The 14866-nt window shown below is 32.6% G+C and overlaps 1 protein-coding gene across 4 annotated transcripts; it reads left to right on the forward strand.

Annotated features, from left to right (window-relative positions):
• Positions 1 to 2317: 2317 nt before the first annotated feature.
• Positions 2318 to 14414, forward strand: cops4 (COP9 constitutive photomorphogenic homolog subunit 4 (Arabidopsis)). Of its 4 annotated transcripts, none has more exon segments than NM_205556.1 (10): positions 2318 to 2459; positions 4710 to 4789; positions 5579 to 5730; positions 6360 to 6463; positions 6568 to 6721; positions 7941 to 8091; positions 8642 to 8812; positions 10018 to 10133; positions 11527 to 11611; positions 14266 to 14414. In NM_205556.1, coding segments are annotated over 10 exon segments (1221 nt in total). In that variant the 5' UTR covers positions 2318 to 2385; the 3' UTR covers positions 14400 to 14414.
• The last annotated feature ends 452 nt before the right edge of the window (positions 14415 to 14866 follow it).

The raw sequence follows: 14866 nt of genomic DNA on the forward strand, positions 1-14866 counted from the left end.
AATGAATTATTTGTACATTACAAAATGTTTACAACAACAAAAGTTTACAAATTTGGGAATTGTAAGAGAACACTCTTCAAGTGTCTTTAAAGTGTTTATATTAATAATTTTAATACATATTACAATTAATTAATTTTAGAATTTTGCGTCTAAAATTAGTTTTCTAATTAACTAATTCATTTGAATTTTCATTATTCAACTCTTCAATAAAAAAGCAAAAGAATGGATTTTTACTTGGAATATTATGATAATTATTTTAGAACTGACCCAGCCGAGGCTCAAACCAGCAACTTTCTTGCTGTAAGGCGATTTTGCTACCCACTGCGCCACATATCTATTTATATATTTTTATATATTATATTATATTATATTATATTATATTATATTATATTATATTATATTATATTATATTATATTATTGTAAATTTTCTATTACACTAAAACCTGAACCACACTGTTCCAGTTACTATGACCATTTATGTGAAGCTGCTTTGACACAATCTACATTGTAAAAGCGCTATACAAATAAAGCTGAATTGAATTGAATTGAATTCATTTATTTTTTATTATTCATTCACGTTTTATTAATCTAAGGTGGCCACAGCGGAATGAATCGCCAACTTATCCAGCATATGTTTTACGCAGCAGATGCTCTTTAGCCGCAACCCAACACTGGGAAACACCCACACACTCTTGCAGTCACACCCATACACCACGACCAATTCACCCACAGAACGTATTTGGACTGTGGGGGAAACTGGAGCACCCGAAAAAAAACCCACGCCAACACGGAGAGAACATGTAAACTCCACACAAAAAATGTCAACTGACCCAGCCAAGGCTCGAACCAGCAACCTACTTGCTGTAAGGCTATTGTGCTGTCAACTGTGCCCCCGTGACACCTTTATATTATATTATATTATATTATATTATATTATATTATATTATATTATATTATATTATATTATATTATATTATATTATATTATATTATATTATATTACATATGTGTGGCTATAGTGTATGAGTGTGAACGAGTGTGTTTAGATATTTGCCAGAACTGGGTTGCAGCTGACAGGGCATCAGCTGTGTAAAACATATGCTTGGTAAGTTGGCAGTTCATTCCGCTGTGGCAACTCCTGATGAATGAAGGGACTAAGCCGAAAAAAAATTAATGAATTAATTAATTATATTATAGAGTTACTGCAGGGAAGAGTGAAGGAGGCAGATCTTTATTGATCCTTACTATATATAAAATCTCATCAGGAGGCTGTTGAGCTCAGAGTAATAATAAAATATCTGAAACTAAAAACACGAAGATGTCTGAGAAAGATTTCTTAGAGGTTCAGTTACTAAAGGTTCAGTTTTTATGTTGTCTTTAGAATATTAACTAGGTGTAATTTATTTTATCAATTATTAATTCATCATTATTCAATTAATATTACTACTAATATTATGTCTAAACCCCCCAATGGGTGTGTTGCACCTATTTGTATTGATGAATTTTAGACATTTACAATTAAAATTAATTAAATAAAATTTTGACAAACAAATTGATATAATAAATTAATTTATGTTCACATTTATGTTCACATTAATAATAATAATAAATAAAATGTTGCACACACACACACACACACACACACACACACACACACACACACACACACACATTTGATGCACAAGATTTGATTAACAAGAATTATTTATTAAAATCCCCAGTTAAATTGTATTTTATTAACACCTACCCCATTCCTAAACTCAAGCATCAAAGTGATGGTAAAACACCACGTATTACCCATATTATTCATTAAATTACCCATTAAACTGTATTTTATTAACGTCTACCCCTATCTAACCCTAAACCCAACCAATAAAGTTATGTGAAACAGTAATTATACCAAGTATTACTCATAATATTTATTAAATTACCAATTAAATTGTATTTTATTAATGTCAACACCTACCTAACCCTAAATACAAACATCAAAGTAATGTAAAAACAATAATTATATCAAGCATTATTCATAATATTTATCAAATTACCCATTGAACTGTATTTTATTAATGCCTATCCCCCCTAACCCTAAACTCAATCAATAAAGTTATGTAAAACAGTAATTATACCATTATAATGTAAAAAACTGTCATTATACCAATTATTACTCATAATATTTATTAAATTACCCATTGAATTGTATTTTATTAATGCCCATCTCACAGTTATGTAAAATATTAATTAGTGTCACAAAAATGATGCTATCCGCAGCTGTATCCCACATAGACTTTACCGCCCTCTAGTGTGTTGTTCAGTTGTCGTCGGTTCTCTGTGTTGTGTGGCGCCCTCTGCTGGCCCGCAGGTTTCGCTGTTTAAGTGCGGAGGAAAATGGCGTCCGGCGTGAGGCAGGAGCTCGCACAGCTGATGAACTCTAGTGGCTCTCATAAAGATCTAGCTGGGAAGTATGTGGTTTCAAGTCATTTGCTAATATCGTTACTGTATGTCTTTTGCATTTGGGTGTTATTGTGTGATTTTCTATATAAAGGTCTGTGATACTGCAAATGATATGACTACAGGCTAACATTAGCAAGCGTGTGTAATACTGAGGATCTACCTGTCAACATGCCTACATCAATAACAATCATACAAGTTATAAATAGTAAAAGCTATTAGAATCATTAGCATATTTGTATGCAAATGTCTTTGTGAATTGACTAATATAATTTGAAAACGATAGGAGGAGTACGTTAATGCAAATACAGTTAGCCTACAGAATTTAAGACCCCATTAAATCAAATCGTTTGGTTCAGTAATTTTGGTTTGAGATATTGTATATCCAAACGTAGACCTAAAAGTTGACAATATAGTTGTCATTTGACAATGACATTTGAAAAAAAACCGTTTGTTTTTTAAAACCAAAATACTGATGACTCATCTTGCATTTAGGGGCGTGTCTACGTTTTTGTCCAATCAAATTTTATAGGATGAACAAGCCTTACCCTCAGCATTATTAAAATGTGTGTCTGAATATGTAGACTTTTATATTAGGCGAAAAGAAAAAGTTGAATAGACAGTAATAGTTCATTGTATTTAAAAAAAAACAGTAGGGGAGAGCAGGAATAAAAGAAACGTGGGACAAAAGTAACAAAGTGATTTTCTCGAAGCCCTGAAAACATTTGATTTACAGGCTATAACAACACATTTAGCAGCATGCAACCCTTAATGAAACTGCTAAATATACAATTTTGGGGCCGTGTCCTGCAATGAGCTCTAAATTTCTGTTTGAAAGTGCAAAATGTAAATTATTGTAGTGGTTTGTTGTATTTCTCTTTTCATGCATCACCGTAATGATCAATCTGCAGGTTCTTTAGTGCAATAACAATTCCTTGATTTTGAAATGTCTGAGTTTTGCAGTTTAAAAGGTAAATTAGGTTTACTGTAGGGATGAAAGTAACACTGTTATTTATGTCCCTCTGCACTTTTTCACTTCCATATTAGTTTTCAGTGTTTTGACTCTTGACTGTTTTATAAGATTAATGCAGATTGCCAATAATAATAATAAAATATTCAAAAATTTTAAGAAAATATAACATTTTGCATTGTTTGATTGCTTTTGAAACATTTTATGGAAGTAAAATTAAAAATTAAGGTGCAGTTTAATATTTTTTTTGCAAAAATAAAGGACAAAATATGCCTGCAGTTAACATTAACAAGGTCAAAGTCAGATACAGTGGTGGAATGAGTACTGAAAAATCAAAAGTACATATTTTTTAAATTACTTGGTAAATTACAATTTCTGAGAAAAGTTACTCACAGTAATTTGAGTATTGGTGATTTGTTACTTTACACCACTGGTCAGATATATTTAAAATAAACACGATTAAGCCGGTAAATCTAGCAAATATTGTTGTGTTACTTTTGACTCACCTGTGAGTTTTTTTTCGTTCCTGTCAAAAGTAGCTGTGCAACTTTTGTGTAAAGTGACGTTATATTGGTGTTGTTCTACATTATACAAAATAACACCTGATTTTGATTGATCACTCTTATGAGTTGGTAACCTCAGCAAAATATATATTTCCGCTAAAAACATTATCTTTTTAGAGTTAGGTTTATATGCAAAATGTTACTTTCATCCCCGCTGTCCCCTATGCAAAAAGGACCAGAATAACATGCTTTGTATGCTGAGATTCTGAGGTGTGTGTCGAATCAAAACTTTTCTGTCTCACTAGGCCACAGGAGAGGATTTGTGAATAGTAGTGGAGCGACACAAGTCACACAGCCCATATGAAATTGATCATGACTATATTATAGTAAAAGTGTATTAAGCATTTTTTTGGTACACTGATGATTAGCATTTGTATAAACAAGACTTAACCACAAATAAACACCAGGAATAGATTTAAATTGGTGTCAAAATCCATAGTTGATTTGTGGTTACTGTGGTTTGCTTAAATAATGATGATTTACATATATTCTGAAGATGAAGTTCAAGTTTAGGTCATATGACCGTGGCAACATTGTGAATGGGGATGTAGAACTGTTGATTGACAGCCACTAAGAATTCACCTTAACAAGCATTTAAAGCTGCATTTGATATATTTATCACTTTATACAGTACAATATAAATCCAGTCATCATTATCATCCAGTAATGTCAACACAAGTATAGTATAATTTTTGTAGCTATAATCTTTGTCCTCCCTGTTTTCACAGATATCGTCAAATATTAGAAAAGGCTCTACAGTTTACTGATGCAGAACAACTTGAAGCACTGAAAGCATTTGTTGAAGCGAGTAAGTATACTAGTATTCAAGTACTAATATTCTGATTATAAACATTCACTTGCCTCTTTACTAATTACACCTTGCTGTTACTGGTTAGACCCATTTTGATTTCAGAACTGCTCGTTCTCATGGCTTAGAATAGTTTTAGCAAGGATCTCATATTATTTCTCAGAATTTTTGGTCCATATTTACAGGACTGTATCACACAGATGATGCTGACTTGCTGCCTGCATGTTCATTATGTAAATCTCTGTTGAGATTTGAAGGTTTTGTTTAATTTACAATAAATGGACTGAAATGCTGAAAACGGAGATGTGGCTATCAACAATCGATCTCTGACTGGTCTTCTACTCTACTGCGTATCATTCCCTATTATATGCCTAATACGCAACTGGTGTACAACAAGAATTAATGCTGGCTAAATATGTGCATGCCCAGTGATTTTGAACTGTCACGCTCTGACACCCAGTAAAAACATCAGTCTGGGTGAGGGGGGTTTTCTCTCTAAAAAAAGCCTTAAAGTCACTTTAATCGGTTTTCTTCTTTATTCTGACGCTTTGTTTGAACTTCAGCAGATCATCTTTATTAAATCTACATTGAGTGATGTACTGCCATATGATTGGCTGATTAAATTTCTGCAAAAGCAAGCAGATGAACAGGTGCTCATAACAAAAGGGCCATTGAGTGAATATTGAAGAAAATCAGTTATAAATGAGAACGTTTAGTTTGTGTGGCTCTTTTATGGCGTTTTAGTCTCTACAATGACTTATTTCATAATTTCCCTTGTCTCTTGAATAGTGGTCAATGAGAATGTCAGCCTGGTCATATCCAGACAGCTTCTGACAGACTTCTGCGCGCACCTTCCAAATCTTCCAGACGACATAGCGAAAGTTGTGTGTCACTTCACCCTGGAGAAGATCCAGCCCAGAGTCATCTCTTTTGAAGAACAGGTGGGTTTCAGCCCTCTACAATGCAAACAAATTACTCACATGTGGAACCAAATTTGATGCTTCTGCAACTAAATAATTAAATAATGGCTATTTTTGCCACTGGTGGGAAAACTGTCTGATTTATTCTCCTCAGCCATTGAAACCTAGAATAAATTCACTGCAGGTAGATTGTCCTACGGTGGCTGAAAGACCTCAAAGATGATGAAAGTTAAGAAAACACATACAAATAGAAGAACACATACAAACTGCGAAAACATCTTCATTGGTTTGACAATACACATGATGCAAATAGTGCCAATCACAATAGAAATGTGTCTGGGATCCCAAAAAGTTATGATCCCAGATTTCTGACAACACCTGTGACTAGTCAGGATGTACTCGTCACTATTTTATTTCCATTGTGATTGGTACTATTTGCAGCATGTTTCTGTATTTGCACGTGTTGTAATAATTTGCATGCACATGTTTTGTTTATGAGGATGTTTTCTTATGGCCCGTTTCCACTGAGGGGTATGCTAAGGGACACCTTTATCAGGCTTGCGTTTCCACTGCCAAAAGGGTACCAATGGTACCTTTTTGGTATGTGTGGTGTACGACAGAAAGTTACAGTCGACGTCTCACTCTTTCAGGTGGCATCCATCAGACAGCATTTAGCCACAATCTATGAGAAGCAGGAGGACTGGAGGAACGCTGCACAGGTTCTTGTGGGGATCCCACTGGAGACGGGTCAAAAGTAAGCTTGCTTTTCTCTTGGATTAAACCAATGCAGCCAACATGTCGCCCAGTACTGCTGGTCGTGAGTTTGGATTTTCTAATCATGTTTTTCTGCTTCTACAGACAGTATAATGTGGACTACAAATTAGACACTTACCTGAAAATTGCTCGTCTGTATTTGGAGGATGACGACCCGGTTCAGGCCGAGGCCTACATCAACCGAGCGTCTTTATTGCAGAATGAATCCACCAATGAACAGTTGCAGATTCACTACAAGGTGATCTTTCAGCTCTGTCTTTTTATAATATGCTATGTATACTGTACTGCCGGGCAGTAGTTCCAAAATAGACATTTCTGATTTTGGTGTGACTTTTTTGTGAAACAATTTATTTGAGCAGTTGCTTTTCTGAGTTCTGTTCAAATTTTTTATGTGCGTTATACAGTATTTATTGTGATAAGTCTTATTACCATTTACAGTTATAAATAATTCTTTATTTTTTGCATCCTTTCAACATATAATATACAACTTCATGTATTTTTAATGTGTTTTTATTTAATAAAAATATGTAAATATGAATGTAGTAATACAAATATAAGTTTGTTCATATTTATGACTGGATGTAGTTTTGGGGTTTTACTAATACACAAAGAAAACGGTCAATTTGTTTCATTTTTGCCATTGCATTCTGTGTTTATATACAGTTGAAGTCAGAATTATTAGCCCCCCTGTTTATTTTTTCCCCAATTTCTGTTTTAACAGAGAGAAGATTTTTTTTCAAAACATTTCTAAACATAATAGTTTTAATAACTCATTTCTAATAACTGATTTATTTTATCTTTGCCATGATGACAGTAAATAATATTTTGCTAGATATTTTTCAAGCTTAAAGTGACATTTAAAGGCTTAACTAGGTTAATTAGGTTAACTAGGCAAGTAAGGGGTAATTAGGCAAGTTATTGCATAATGATGGTTTGTTCTGTAGACTATGTAAAATATATAGCTTAAAGGGACTAATAATTTGTCCTTAAAATTGTTAAAAAAATTAAAAACTGCTTTTATTTTAGCCAAAATAAAACAAATAAGAATTTTAATAGAAGAAAAAATGCATACTGTGAAAATGTTCTTGCTGTTCTTTTGTTAAATGCCCATTAAGTTTCAGTATAATTATTAATTTCATGGGTTATTTTGTAATTGTATGCTTAGGTTAATGTTTTGTGAAACATTTTAGGGCCACCCGTGTACACCCATGAATTTAAAACTTTTAATAACTTTCAGTTGTTTCTGTCAGATGTTTTTGTAAAGTTAAAATAAACTTTAAGCATAAAATGTTCTTGTGAATCATAATTGTTTTCGTAAAAGATTTCAGAGAATAATTTTAGACAATGCATTTTTAATGAATTAGGCCCACTGTATCCAAATATGCAAATAGTGTAATATGTTGCCTACTTTACCCTTGTTGTAAAACCGTAAATATATATTTCATCATGTTTTGCAGGTCTGCTACGCCAGAGTTCTGGATTATCGAAGGAAATTCATCGAAGCAGCTCAACGCTACAATGAGCTCTCATACAAATCCATCGTGCATGAAACTGAGCGTCTAGAGGCTCTAAAACATGCACTTCACTGCACTATACTGGCCTCTGCAGGTACAGCACTATACAGGATACAGCAGCTGCTGGTGTGATTTCAATCTTTTCTAAATTGTCTAAAATCATTTAGTACTTGTATGTAGGCCACAATTTTATAATAACAATTAGCCACATTTAGTTACTTGCATGCATTTTATCTCTTGAACTGTGAATGGAGATGTTTCGCAAATGTAGTGTAAACACCAGTATAAACGAGGATCATTTTCAGAAAAGAAAAACAAAACAAAACAAAACACTGTGTTAAATCAAGTGACTAGTAAAAACCAGTGTAAAGAATCTGTTTGGATTGCCTAATTAGTTTTTAGAGCTAGTAGACCCAAAAATAAAAACTTCCACACTATTTGCTCAACTCAAATTTCACACAAAACAAGATATTCTGACATTTATAGTAGGAACAGAAAAAACAAAACTATAAAAGTCAATGGCAGTTGTTTCCAACATTCTTCCCTTGTGTTCAACAGAAGAAAGAATCTCAAACAGGTTTGAAGGATGATTAAATGATGACAGATTGTTCAGTTTTGAGTGAAACTATTAATGTGTTCTTAAGGTCAGCAGCGCTCTCGTATGTTGGCTACTCTCTTCAAGGATGAACGATGTCAGCAGCTCGCCGCCTACGGCATCCTAGAGAAAATGTACCTGGATCGAATCATCCGAGGAAACCAACTGCAAGAGTTTGCTGCCATGCTGATGCCACATCAGAAAGCCACCACAGCCGATGGTATTAGATATTACTCCTTAGCCATGGTGTAACTTGGAAGTGGGGGCACACAAAATGGAGGAACAGGTTTTCGATTTAAATGTCATTTCCAGCATTTACATACATATAGAAACTGTGTTGATGCATAATACATGAGAAAATTAGGTTAAGCTAATTTTGTTAAACTAAAAATAAATAAAAAATATGGACTATTTGTGCTTGATCACTATTTTGTAATATTAATTGCATATACAGTTGAAGTCAGAATTATTAGCCCCCCTTTGATTTTTTTTTTCTTTTTTAAATATTTCCTAAATGATGTTTAACAGAGCAAGAAAAATGTCTGATAATATATATATATATATATTTTTTCTGGAGAAAGTCTTATTTGTTTTATTTAATCTAGAATAAAAGCAGTTTTAATTTTTTTAAACCTATTTTAAGGACAAAATTATTAGCCCCTTTAAGTAATTTTTTTGACAGTCTACAGAGCAAACCACTGTTATACAATTGCCTAATTACTTTAACCTGCCTAGTTTAATTAACCTAGTTAAGCCTTTAAATGTCACTGTCAGCTGTATAGAAGTGTCTTAAAAATATCTAGTCAAATATTATTTACTGTCATCATGGCAAAGATATAAATCATATAAATAAATCAGTTATTAGAAATTAGTTATTAAAAATATTATGTTTACAAATGTGTTGAAAAAAAATCTGCTCTCTGATAAACAGAAATTGGGGAAAAAATAAACAGGGGTGCGAATAATTCAGGAGGGCTAATAATTATGACTTCAACTGTAGGTAGCAGCAACATTAATATGTAGACGAATTATGTGAAAATGTTAAGATATTTCCATTTCTAATGCTAACATTCTGTGCAGCAAAAATTCCTAAACATCAGGCTGACATTAACAGGTGTAGACATTCTGTCTGACGGAAAATGTGATTGTCCCGACCTGAACTAATCTACCGAATCAACTAACTTGTCTTTCTTTTTTTCATCCATGTCAACATTAAAGTAATCTGTTGCTGATGGCCGTTACATTGCTGTCATCGCTGACTGAAACGATTGTTTCAACCACAACGCCTGCTCATTAGAACTTTCACAGACTTATTTTTTTAGCATAGACGCAAAGTTCTCGATGTCCTACTCACGGTTCTTTAGTGTTTATTTCTAAATGATTTGTTAGGAAATACAATGTCTAATATGTTTTTTATCCTTACAGGTTCAAGTATTCTAGACCGAGCCGTTATTGAGCACAACCTGCTGTCTGCAAGCAAACTGTACAATAATATCACGTTTGAAGAGCTTGGAGCACTTTTGGAGATTCCTCCTGCAAAGGTACAGTGCATTTACTATTACTTCTGTTATCGTTTTATATTTTACTTTGCCATTCAAAAGTGTTGGCATTTTCTGTGACTGAACCCACTTTTGCGCAACAATGTTGTATGAAAGAGATAGTTAAGCAAAAAATGAAAAGTTTGTGTTCATTTCTTAACTCTTCATTTTGAGTTTTTTTGAGGTTTACAAAAAAATACGATATCTTGAAGAATGCTGGTAACTGGCATGCAACGTTTTTCCCTACTATGGAAAAAAGTAGGGAAAGTAGTGGGTGCTGCACACAACATTCTTCAAAATATCTTCTTTTGTGTTTAACAGAAGACATAAACTCAAACAGGTTTAAAACCACGAGGGAGAGAAAAAATGAGATTTTAATTTAATGCAATTAAAATGTGTGTGTGGAATGCACATAGAAAGGTAATTAGGAATTGTCATTACAATTTTACTGTGATTATATGTAATTTATTTCTCTGATAACAAAGACACATTTTTAGTATCATCAATCCAGTCTTCACTCTTCAGGACCACAAGATATTTCAGAAATTAATCTAATTAAATGTCACTTATTAAACATTTATAATTATTATTATTGTTTTTATAATTTACGACTAACAACGTTTGCATGGGTGTCCTAAAGTAAATGTAACATCAGTGTTTACAAGCTGTTTTATTGACATCTGTCAGCTTTTGAGAAATCTGATTGCTGGTTGAGAATCACATTAGCCAATATATATATATATATATATATATATATATATATATATATATATATATATATATATATATATATATATATATATATATATATATATATATATATATATTAACAAATCTTCTGATGTCCTTTAGGTGTATTCATTGTTATAACTAGTAGCAGAACATACTACTGATGATTTAAAAAAAAAAAAAAAAAAAAAWTATATATATATATATATATATATATATATATATATATATACAAATAACTAGATCTGTGTTGCTGATTAAACTGATGCAGCTTCAATCATAATCTGTCACAAAGCATATTAAGCATAAAATTAAATTTATTCTTATAATTTTATGAAAAAAATCTATATTGGCAACAGTCTGACTCCAGCAGAATGTCTTTCCAGTCAGAGGCCTGAATACTTTTAATTGAAAATTTATTTTTAGACACTTAATAAAATTTATTTTTAGACACCTTAAACCACTATTAAAATGGTTTATCAAATTATTAAAACAATTGATTTGTTTCCGAAAGATATATACTTTTTTAAAATATGAAATGAAAAATATAGTATAAATATAATCTAAATGTTTATACAGACATTTTAAGGTTGTTAAATGTTTCTAGCACATTAAAAAAAAAAAAAAAAACGCTTCAGATTTTACCTTGATATCTCTTTTTTTACAGGCAGAAAAGATAGCATCACAAATGATCACCGAGGGCCGCATGAACGGATTCATTGACCAGATTGATGGCATTGTGCATTTTGAAAGTAAGTTTGGATTTTATCTAAAGATTAGGGATGTAACGCTTCATTGAACTCATTGAAATTATATAACAAAACTAAACTGAATCTTTAAAACAAACCCCAAATCAAATAAGTAGCTTACACAAATAAAAGAGTTCTCTTTATTCAAACTAAGTAAGGCCAGGTTTCTTTCATTTTTCAAAGTCAAATTTACTTTTCAGTCCATTTCCAGATGCATTTTCAAACTTTTTCAGCACTGGCAGTTGTAGTAAATTACATATTTGCATACATATACCGTACATACTTCACACTACATTATAGCAGTGCTTCCCACAGGTTTGAAATGTACTTGCGGTGGTAGCTGGTTTGAAACACACTTTTTAACCACAGCACATAAATGTTCAACTACTTGTGAAAACCACAAAAAAATGTGTTTTTATTGTTTTTGTTTTAAGTTCGGGTAGCTTTATTGGCATCAGATTTAGATATGTAGGCTGTAAAATATGTAATATATTAACATAATTTAATAAAATACAGAGTAAATGAGAAATAAATTACAGAAGAAATAATAAAAATAGACAATATCTCTAAAAATTATAATAATTACGAAAGTTATAAAAAGTGTAGATTATTTAAATAAAGCAAACTGATTGAATTGTGTACAAATATTTTGTGTCAGATGTCATTTAGTTCTCTCTGAGTACATAGTAAAGGTCAAAGAATGTATTTTAATGTTTCTCCCGCTCTGTGCATGTCCAAGCAAAGCGAAGCCAAGTGAAAGTAAATAAAAAAGTAATGCAAAAAACACTTACAATTGACAACAACTTTAGAAAGTGTAAGCAAAAGCTGAATCCTGGACATTTTAGGTCAAGATCAAGGTAAAATTTATTGTCTCCCTTAGAAGAAATTTGTTTTAGAAAAAAAGGTTCTGTTGTACATAGACACTAACAAGAGAACATATAACATAGATACACATTAGAAATCTAATCCTCAAATACCTCCTAATATAAATATGATTCCATAAAATCAATAATTAAAATAATTAAATAAAAATAAAATTCAATGTGCCTCCACCGCTCTCTGTTATGCCAACCAATCCAGTTATGTTAATCTTTGACTATCGTACTCTCTCATTGATCAATTTAAATGAAAAAGGAACAAAAGAATGTTTATATCTATTATACTTGCATAACAGGACCCTGTATCATCAGCTCATACTCCAAAGACAGCACATGTGAAGAATCACATGAAGTCTTGTTGGCTTGTTGGATTGTGCACAACTCAGAGATGTCTTTTTGTGAACCGATTGTCTTAATTCCCATAATTTTTTCTGCCACTCTCATTGGGTTATTTACTTGGGTTTTCATTTTCACTGTCAGATTTCCAAACCAAACAATAATTCCATATCTTATAGACTCTATTGTTGCTTTATAAAAAGTTAGCATTATGCTGCAACTCTCTCTGAATTATCTTAGTCTACGTAAAAAGTGTAATCGCTGATGAATTCTTGCCCAAAGTCTTGACACCTGAGAGTGCCAGTTGAGCTCATTCAATATTCACCTCTAAATATTTAAAAGAATCAACCTGGTTTTGTCTATCATAAACCGCAACAGAGCTCCTATCGCTCATTGAGCAGGGGTCTATGATGACCTTTGTTTTCTTAACGTTAATCTCCAAATAGTGGTCATTACACCAGCTGACAAACCATTCTACAGCTGCTCTATATTCCATGATGCTGGCATCTTTTGTGCAAAGGTGGAATAGCACAGTCATTAAAAAAAATTAAGAATATATTGATTTGCCTGCTGACACAGTGATTTGTATAAAGGGTGAACAAAAATGGTGAATTTACACACCCTTGTGGCGCCTCTGTACTGCTTGTTGCTATGTCAGAGAACCCTGAATTAAATTTCACTTGTTGTCCTGTCTGTTATAAAAGATTAAAACCATTTGGAGATTTAAAAACCTTGGTTGGATGCATTTTTAAGTCTCAAAAATGCACATCTCTGGGTCTGCAGAACATGTGAGACTGTGAGACATGTGTCTGTGGGAGTGTTTACAGTTCTCTCGTGTGCACAGAACCAGCAGTACAAAACGTATAAACGAGAAGATTTTCCCCTGGTCAATCTTGCAGATGTAAAAAAGTGTAAAGTGTAAAGATGATAATAATGTTAAAAACATGTCACCAAGTATAGCCGTTAATATCCCTGGTTGGCCTGCCCCAGTAAAGTCTATGTGTGAGAAGCATTCTGTGTAGTATTCTTTAGTACTCTTGTATACTATTCTAAGGAAAACAAATATGGCATGTTTGCACCAAGCCCAACATTAAAATACTGTCATTTACTCACATTTTATTTTCATTTTATGCAGAAGCAAAAATATTTATTTATTTAAATAGTTGCATAGCACTACCTATGTAGTAACAAATTTTTATGAAAGCAACACAATTACATTTTCAAGCTGTTTCAAGCACTTTATCCAAAATCTAAGCACTTTTAAAACCTTGAAATCACTAGATCAAGATCAAAATACAAGCATTTTCAAGGATTTCCAGTAAGAATCATGTTGAATGGATTTTCAAATGGTTTGTTTTTCATTGTTGTAACCCTATTGAACATGATGGATAAAAACTGAATAAATATGAGCATTACAACATACGACCCTCTTGTTTCCATCAGCACGAGAGCCGTTGCCCACCTGGGACAAGCAGATTCAGTCGCTGTGCTTCCAGGTCAACAACCTCTTAGAGAAGATCAGTCAGACCGCACCAGAGTGGACAGCACAGGCCATCGAGGCCCAGATGTCCCAATAAACCTTATTCATGCTCTTTTTGTCTACAAACTTCAATTCTTTGCTTTCTCTGCTCTCATTGGTCAAAACTGAAACGACTCTGAATTGAATTTAAGCCAGCACATATTGATGTTCTGTTGAAGGGATAGTTTAGCCAAAATGTAAATTTTGTCATCATTTATTCATTCTCCAAACCTCTTAGAGTTTTTGTCTTGTGTTGAACACAAAGGAAGATATTTTGAACAATGTTGGGAAAAAAAACAGGAACTTGCATAGCTGTTTTGTTTTTACTATAAATGTGAATGATTGCTTTTTCCAACATTCTTCAGAATATGTTGTTTTGTGAGAGGGAAAAAGAGCAAAAAAGCATAAATAGAACTACTTGAATGTGAATAAATGATGAGAAAATGTTCGCTTTTGGATTAATTATTTCTTTTAAGTTTTACTTTTTTGTTTGTGAATTTAATATTTTCATAGTTATGGTCTTTG

Source organism: Danio rerio, chromosome 10, assembly GCF_049306965.1.
Source record: "Danio rerio strain Tuebingen ecotype United States chromosome 10, GRCz12tu, whole genome shotgun sequence".
In the NCBI taxonomy this organism is placed as follows: Eukaryota; Metazoa; Chordata; class Actinopteri; order Cypriniformes; family Danionidae; genus Danio; species Danio rerio.

Bases quoted from the DNA above. Each gene is read 5' to 3' on its own strand.
- cops4 (XM_005155593.5), top strand. From the start codon at position 2,386: ATGGCGTCCGGCGTGAGGCAGGAGCTCGCACAGCTGATGAACTCTAGT. The intron at 8,092-8,641 runs GTACAGCACTAT...TGTGTTCTTAAG, and splicing joins CACTATACTGGCCTCTGCAG to GTCAGCAGCGCTCTCGTATG. The intron at 10,134-11,526 runs GTACAGTGCATT...CTTTTTTTACAG, and splicing joins TGGAGATTCCTCCTGCAAAG to GCAGAAAAGATAGCATCACA.